General features: G+C 40.9%; 1 protein-coding gene across 2 annotated transcripts in view; it reads left to right on the top strand.

The window, feature by feature from the left end:
- The window catches only part of LOC117941670 (seizure protein 6-like), a 301,601-nt gene that overhangs the window by 94,900 nt on the left and 197,724 nt on the right, over positions 1 to 8,977 (top strand). For both annotated transcript variants that reach the window (XM_034866671.1, XM_034866670.1), the window contains exon 2: positions 5,171 to 5,743. In XM_034866671.1, coding sequence (XP_034722562.1) covers positions 5,171 to 5,743 — 573 coding nt within the window. The remainder of the gene's footprint in view (positions 1 to 5,170; positions 5,744 to 8,977) is intronic.

The following is an 8,977-nucleotide window of genomic DNA, read 5'->3' as shown; positions in this document are numbered from 1 at the left end:
CGCATAACTCAAATCAAATGGAGCGGGAGGATCCCGCATTTCAAATGTACAGGAAGGACCACGATTCACAAATGTAGCGGAAGGACCAGTAATACCTTCTCCAATGATCAAGCTCTCCCCGGCATCAAATCCACAAGATTCCATTTTCTAGGCGGCTCAATTCTGAAGTTAAACGTACCTTACGCTGGAGGACGACTGAAGGAATGAGGTGCTGAGGCCGACCTCACGGTGGTACTTAAAGGCTAGGCTCTACCCCTTAATGACGTGTCAGGGGTCTTTCTGACTCCCATTGGATCCCTAAGGCCCATCCTCCATCCACCGTCATCACGCGTCACAAAATTGACCACTCCTCCCTTTTCACATGCATGCGCACCACATGCATGAGCGTCACGTGCACGCGCAAAAGTGTACTTAGAGTGGTCTAAATTGACCCCCCTCTTTCACGTGCACGAGCAAAGGTGCAGATATATATACTACTAACGACAGTTAACGGGGCTAGTTTTAGAGTGTCTTTGTGCCTCTTAACAGATACAATAAAAACGTCTGTGCAACATGAACAGGGCCTTTACATGACAATAATATGCGTTTTCAACTCAGACATTGTTTAAATACAACTATCCTGTCTCTATCCTCATGCATTTTGTGTGTGATCGATCTGGTGTTGGTGAGTAGGAGGCTGGGCAGAGGATATGCCGATTTAAAATTTAAAGTTTATGGCTTTTATGATTCCCAAAAAAACCCATCCCAAAACAAGTTTGATGATTTGATTTTGTAGAAAGTTTTAAACAAGGAAAAGAATTAATAATAATATTTAATGACACTTTAAATTGATGCAGAAAAGACATTAATTGTTGCAAAAAAATTATCAGAATGCAGAAAAGTGCTTGACGCTGAAAATTGTGTAGGGGACGACAACCACACCACATCCTCCCATCCCACCCCCCAACTCCTGCGGTGGTGTGTCTTGAAGGGTACTACTGGTTTTTTTTTTCAACCTGTACCCTAATTTCCTATGTTTTTGTGTCTAAGTGACGGTAGTTACCCTTTAATGCAAAAATTGGCACTCACATTTTTGGCTGGTTGAAGAACCCCTGACTTTTTTATTCTATATACTATATATTATTATATCTTTTTTGAAAGCAAACAGACACCCTTGGCTGTGGACAGTTCCAGAGCTGTCTGCTTCCACAGCATCTGTCATGTTTCATTCACTTTTCTGATTTACTTTGAGCCAAAGGAACTTACAAAACACACTGCTTACCCAGAGATTACAATATCCTCCACCTTGTGGCAGCAGGTAAAGGCAGACCTCCAGTCAGTCACTTTGGGATTCTGTCTCATTCATTGTAGTTCTTGTACATTTACCTACCAATGTGTCTGATACTGTGTAAAGAGCCAAGTGTGTTTGAGAAGCGAGGTGCTGGGTGGGAAGTGGCTCAGCTACGATAAACCCTGATTGTTTGAAGCAGACAGCTATTACCTGGCAGAGAGTAGGAGCTATTATGGTGGAAATGAAGCATTGTTAAAGAAACATAAGACTTCCCTCAGCAGATGATAGCCTCCTGAAGGGGTCTCAGATTAGATCTCACAGGTGCACTTGGGAGGGGAGCGCTGATCATTACACTGGGAGAATTATAGCGACTCATCAAATCTCCTCAGGAATGAATATTAAGTCTTATTATGAGGATGGAAGAAGCCACTGATGTGAGACATTTATGAGAATTGTTTGGTTTATACGGTTTTGCTTTTTACAAGACGTTTTCAGTCTGCCAATTACACAGTGGTGTAACAGCACTAATGCACTGCTCCACATAGAGAAGTGTTGGAACTAGGAGATATGGCTAAAATCCAGCTTTGAAAGATGGAGCAACTTTGCTTTGGGGAGAGCAGAGCTGTGTGAGTGAATGTTCCTGTCTCCATCCAGAAGCCCCAGACAGGTTCTCTATGCCTTGATGTCAGAGTGAACAGGGAAAGATAAAGAGGGTGACTGAATTTCAGATTTATTCCCTGGCTATGAAGTTATACTTTCTGCTGTCAAAATCACTGCTGCTCTTTGAAATAAAACGTACATTTCAAGACCAAGATACATCAGTGACACAGTATAAATATCTTCTTTTAAGGAGAGAAACAGAGATTTGGGGCAGGAACAATTCATTTTTATACATACTCATAATGTGGTTAAAATAAACACTACACTGCAGCAAAGTCTAATGAACTCCAATAGAAATGTCTTCTCAGTCCTTCCAGTTTTGCTGTTGACAGCATTAAGTCTGCTAATTTCCACACTGAATTACTAAAATAATGGATTTCTGTACAGTGCGACATAATGTGCTATTCTATCACATCTAACTTTAACAACATTGCATAATGCACTAGTTGTTTCATTCATCTTCTTCCCAGTGCTGCAAACACTTCCAAGTACTTATTAGTAACATGGACACTAAAGCACAAAAACTGAGGGGCCTTAAGGTGGCTTTTGCATTATTACACAATTTTGAAATACTGTGTTTCAGGTGCGCCTGAGTCGTAATGCTTTTATTAATTACTTTTATTATTTCAGCAGGTATTATGCTCGCATGTAGCATGTTCTTTTTAACACTTTGTGACTCACAGACCACCTAGGACTTGTTTTTTAGGAATGAAGCTCAAAGCAAAATCTACTGGAGCTCAGATGTGTATCTTTTCATGCAGTGTAAGTCTATTGTGTGCTTTGTACCTGCGCTATTCAGAATGCAACAGGATATGTGCAAAAAAATGTACAGAGGGTAAGAAAGATAAGTGGCGCCAGGGCCCACTTAGTAAATTGGAGGCCAGAGTTAGAATCAAACTAGTTTGTGTGACGTTTTCTTCGACCACATCTAAAGATTGGTGTACAGTAGCTGTTCTGAATGGCCACATTCAAAGGCAGGACAAAAGGCCTGCCATCATACAGAGCAGTAAGACATGCTCAATTGAACAAATAGGCATAAGAGCTCATAATTCTGCCTTCTAGAAGGCATTCATGGTGTTGCACCCAGTTGTTCACAGAAATTCAAATAAAGAGAACACATCAAGAGAGCTTGAAAGAGAAGTTCAAACCCTGCAGAGTGTCTCACCTCCACACGCCTGACCAATCAAGCAGGCATGAATGTGTGATTTTTGGTTTCAGAAAGTTACAGTAGTTGTTGGATGCAATCAAGTATGTGCTGTGTCCTGGGGCCTCCAGACATGTATAACTCTGCCTGCAACAGTTCTACTTGTTAAAAGCATCAATGATAAACACACAATAAAGCTCAATGCAACATCATATAATATTATTATACAACAAGCAAATGCCTTGTTGGTAAAATATTCCTGTTACAGGGTGACCTAACTCAGTCCATTATAGAAAATGTGTTTGTCCAATCGCTGTAATTAATTTAATTTTATATTCCTACAACAAACAACAAAAATCCAACATCTGACATTTTTGTTTTGACATGTAAAATATGTGTGATGAGGAAAGATGAGAAAGATTATTTCATTGCCATTTTCAATTTACAAATTTGAATTATTGCTTCAGTCCAGAAGAAAATAAATTCAAGAAAATGAATACTGTTTTGACTTTTAAGTAAAAAGGTGGCATGTCACCATGTTAATCTGTTAAATATTGCTAGAATGAGGCAGCTTTGGCACACTATGAGTCGGACTGAAGGCTTCTTGGCCTTTGTTGCAGACATGTGTTATGACACAGGCTGGTTGCTTGCTGTAGCATCATGATCCATCATTAACCAATTAAAAATGGGATTGGCAGTGTGTTAAATGGCTTTGGATGGAGAGGTTTGGAGCCAAAGCAGAGAAAATGCAGGGAAAGCGAAGCCAGGCGTCTCTGCCCCTGCACGGCCAATATTTCCAGGAGGGAAAGCCTTTTCTTTACAGACACCAACTGACAGACGACCTAGTTATTGCATTTAACAAGATTAAAGAAGTACATATCAAAAGTATATATATGTATATATTTATTAGAGCTGGGCAGCGATTAAAAATTTTAATCGCGATTAATCGCATAATTTCCCTGATTAATTGCGATTAATCGCTAAATGAAATAATGAATTCAAAAGTAGTGTATATAGTGACTTTTTTTTTTATGTTCTGCCATATAAACAAAAGTGTCGTAACATTTGTTCTGTAAAAACTTACCACCATTTTGTTTATAAAGTAGCAGTTAAATAAAATATTTAGTGTACATCTCAACTTAAACATAATGTATTTATCATGTCCAGAGTTCTGTTGTTGCTCTAACTCTACACCACTTGCTGGACTGGGTTTAGAGCACCAAAACATTTCTGCACTTTGCAAGGACACTGTCAAACACGCTGTAAAGCAGAGACACTGAGGGACACTGTCCAACGCGGTGTAAAGCAGAGACACTGAGGGATATTGTTCAACGCGCTGTAAAGCAGAGACACTGTCACAGAATGCTGGAGACCGTGCGCAAAAGCGCATGATCAGAAGGCTCGCAGCAGCGATCAGATTTTGTATCAATTCGTACTACCTGTGCTAACTGCGGGGACTTTATTTGACACATTCCACTGCTGTGCAACTTCAATAAAGTGTCCCGCGCGCACATGTTGTAGTGTGGTCGCATTTGCAGTCCTCTACTTTTCAAACAACTCGTGTATTCTTCTTGTGATGGTGCGTGTTGAGGGAATCTCATTCCTGCCGTCGTTGCGATTCTCAGACCGATGTCCTCTAATGTGCCTGCAGTCTGTAGCTATCCACGTTGCTATGGCATTTGTTAGCGTCTCTTACACTTGTTTATCTAAACGTATCCACACGCTGCATCTAACGTAGTGTGCCGAAGCCTCACGCCACTGTGTGTTTCATTGCGATTGGTTTATATTTTCTGGAATCTACTGTCAAGGTGATATTTCAAACTGGAAGTACTCCGGTGATAAGAAAATTCAACTTTGCAGTATTTACAAAGCCTGTGAGCAACAAACTTTTACAATAATAAAGAAATAATAAAAAATGCGTTAATGCACGATGACATTTTTTTTCGTTAATTAATTAATAAGTTAACGCGATAATAACGCGTTAACTTGCCCAGCCCTAATATATATATGTCTCCAACAAATTTATATTTCAATTCATTTTCAGACATTGACAACAAATGCAGCTTTTGTTATCTGTTATTCTCTTTTATTCTCAGCTGCGTCTGCCTCTGAGGACTTTCTATCTCTGACCCCGGGGGGCCCTGCGGAGAGCGAGGCCAGGCTGTACCCCACCACCCAGGACACGGACAGGAGGTCCCTAGTTGTTACCACTGCCCCACCTGTCAATGTTCCCAACCACCACTCACTCTACAGGAATCTCCGCCAGCGCCCTCACGGTCAGCCAAACTACTTTGAAAACAGTGGGTTATCCAGTTCTCAGCCCAATTTCCTCCCCCTGTCATCCGGGACTCCCCTGGATCCCAATGAGAAAAGGGCTTCAGATGAGAATGCTGGAAGCGTCAACAGGCAGACGACCCTTGTGAAGCATGCATCTGCAGCCACTTCCTACTCCATCACCCCTGTTACAGTCACCAGTGTGGGTTTTATTGATCCAGAAGATGCTGCAACCGTCCCCTCAGCAGCTGCTTCTGCTGCTGCTGCTGCCAGGAAGGGAGATGTAGAGGGGCCTGGTCAGCCTGGGCTGGAGCAGAATGGAGAGGAAACTACCAATACCACTACCACCACCATCACCACCACCATCACCATCACCACCCCTATGCACAGTCAAGGTAACATTAGTAAGCTTTTTTAAATATACCACATACATAAGAATCACATTCCTCAGGATAATTGTAAAGCAATGTTAGGGGAATATGATTTCTGTTTAATAAAATGCTGTTGTGTGCATGCAATATGGGAGTGCATGTGGGTGGGGAGGTAAGTGGTCATTAAATCAGTTGGAAATATGGGAAAATAAAATAATTAATGAATAGTATTCAGATTGATTGGTCTGTTTTAGTGGGTTTCATTGTTCAATAGTCTGACAGCAGTAGGGACGAAGCTGTCCTGCCAGAGGGGAGGGAGTGGGAGTCTTTTGTCAGGGTGAGTGTGTGTTCAGATTGACTCTTTCAGACCTGAGAGCAGTGACATCCCCTGATTTGAAGGCAGAGTTCCGGGCTTTAAGCAAGACTTGGACCTCTGTCGTCATACATGGTTTCTGGTTTGTCCGGACTGATTCTGTCTGACACAGACATCATCCATGCACTTATGTATCCTGATACAACATCATGTCTGGCTGTGTAGATTGAATTATTACTTTATGTTATCACTATTATTATTACTTCAACTTCTTTTGTGGTATGGCTTTTGGTGGCAGCTGCCTGGTCTATCTTCAGAGACAGACCAAAGCAGTCCTGCAGAGCTGATATGGCTCCTCCGGCCAGACTCTCAACTGCTTTAAGGTGGGCTTTGTTCTGATAAGCAGGGGTCTGTATGCTGGAATTAGTATGACAGAGATGTGGTCAGATGAGCCAACGTGGGGAGAGAGAGACCGACGGATGGACGGACAGAGAGAGAGAGATACGCACGCACACACATACACATGCAACAATTACCAGTTTTCCCATATCAACCCTACACACATACAAGCATTTAATGAAATCTCATTTGAGGAGAGCATTGAGCAGGCAGTACAGTGTGACCACCATGGGCTATTGTTCCAGTAATGTTCCAACTCTCAGAAGTTCCTGTCTTCCTGAAGGTGTTTTTAAACTCATGCTTGAGGCGTCAATGTTTACCTGAATTTTCAAAGTTAACAAAGATATTGCGGGCGCCCAAAAATCTCAGCTTAGACAAAATGTGTTATGTGTTTACTTTCTCTATTGCCTTGAAATGGTAAGAAGCACAGTTTTGTCATACAGCTGCTACATCTCCCATCATGTTTGGAGACAGGAAGTTGAGGTACTCTACTTCCTGGAAAGGTTATGAGGCTATGTTGGACACTGACCTGATTGACACCTGGGTACCAATGTCTCAACTTACATACCATGAGTTCATAAGATGGAAATTCCACTAAACACATATGCCAAGTACTTACACTAAATTAAAACAAAACATAATTGTTAATTTATATGGAAAAATATACATTTGATAATCTTATATCTCCTTTTACATTTTTAACCCCATTTTTATCCCCAAAGAGGGGATGTTATTATATATCTACAGTGACTAATATAAGTTATCTCAAGACAATTCACAGATAGAGTAAGCCACACTCTATAATTTACCAACACCCAAAAATTCTAGTAACTCCCCCAAGGGCAAGCATTCAGTGCGACGGTGGCCACTAAAAACTCCCTTTTAGTCAAACATTGTTGACATGTGAAAATATGTCGGCTCCATACACGCTAAAAGTGTTGTTTTTTAAAATAGCGTCTGGTGCATTTAGCGCTATCGACTCTAGAGCTGTTTTTGGTTAAACAGAAAGGTCTTTTATTTATTTTTTAAAGATTGTTTTTTGGGGCTCTATCCTTTATGAATAAATTGGCTTTGGATAGCCATTTAAGGAGGAGAGAGATGGGGGGATGACACGCTGCAAACACCCGGGCCGCTGCATGAATTAGCCAACTTGGGGCAAACGCTCTTACTGAGTGAGCTGGAGGTTGTAAAAAGGCCCATGTCAGTAGAGATCCTTTCCATAGTGTTTTAAGGCACTTACTAACAATTAAAAACAATAATGATCTGAGCCTTTTAATTGCAAAGAAAACATTTGCATAGGGTCACAGGCTAGGGTCACAGGCATAGGCTTCTAAGCAGTTGTCTAGAAAACAGAAACTGAAAATAGTCAACGCTCACAAAGCAGTAGAAGGCTATAAGAAGACAGCAAAGCATTTTCAGATGCCAATATCCTCTGTTCGGAATGTAATTAAGAAATGGCAGTCATCAGGAAGAGTGGAAGTTAAAGCAAGATCTGGAAGATCAAGAAAATATCAGACTGAACAGCTCGCAGGATTGTGAGAAAAGTAAGTCCAAACCCACGTTTGATTGCACGATTCATCCCGAAAGATCTGGCAGACACTGGAGATGTGCTACACCATCCCACCATAAAGCGATACTTGTACTAATATGGTCTTCACGGAAGAGTCATCAGAAGAAAACCCCTTCTACGTCCTCACCACAAAAATCAGCGTTTGAAGTTTGCAAATGAACATATAGACAAGCCTGATGCATTGTGAAAACAAGTTATGTGGACTGATGAGGTTAAAATAGAATGTTTTGGCTGGAATAAGCAAAGGTACGTATGGAGAAGAATGGGCGAAGATACATCAAAAAAGAATTTAACAACTATTGGCTGGCTACAAGAAGCGTTTCCAAGCTGTGATACTTGCCAAAGGGGGCAGTACAAGGTATTAACTCTGCAGGGTGCCCAAACCTTTGCAGACGCCATTTTTTTGTATTCTGTTATTTTGAAAGCATAAGTGATGGAAATTAAAGCTACATTTTTTGATATATTATACAAATGTCTAATCTGTCATTTGATGCCTTTTGGAGATTTTTCCATCTTTTTTGGGCTTCTTCATGCACATTATTACAAGTTTTTACCTGGGGTGCCCAAACTTTTGAGCCCCACTGTAAATTGCTGACCGGTCGATGGCCGCTGGTTACTGAGTTTACACTTAATAATGGACTAATTTCCAAGATTGTTGTTCCCATCACGAAAATAGGGTTCAGGTTGAAAAAAACTAAATTGTTCTTTTGATACCAAATCCCTAATAGTGGTAGTAACACCTAAACATATAGAAATAGTTCTTATTAATGACATACTGACATTTCTGTTGTTCCTAAGAGTCATATTGGAATAGATTAAAATGTGAAATTTGGCCTTAGGCTTTTAGCAAAGACCATAATTAGGTTCAGCTTCTTTGTGTAAAAAGTTAACATTTTCAATAATCCATCCATCCATCCATCTTCGACCGCTTATCCGGTATCGGGTCGCGGGGGCAGCAGCTCCAGCAGGGGACCCC

Source organism: Etheostoma cragini, chromosome 3, assembly GCF_013103735.1.
Source record: "Etheostoma cragini isolate CJK2018 chromosome 3, CSU_Ecrag_1.0, whole genome shotgun sequence".
NCBI classification, from domain to species: Eukaryota; Metazoa; Chordata; class Actinopteri; order Perciformes; family Percidae; genus Etheostoma; species Etheostoma cragini.
The sequence above is the reverse complement of the archived record's forward strand: the minus strand, read 5'-3'. Positions and strand labels throughout refer to the sequence as shown.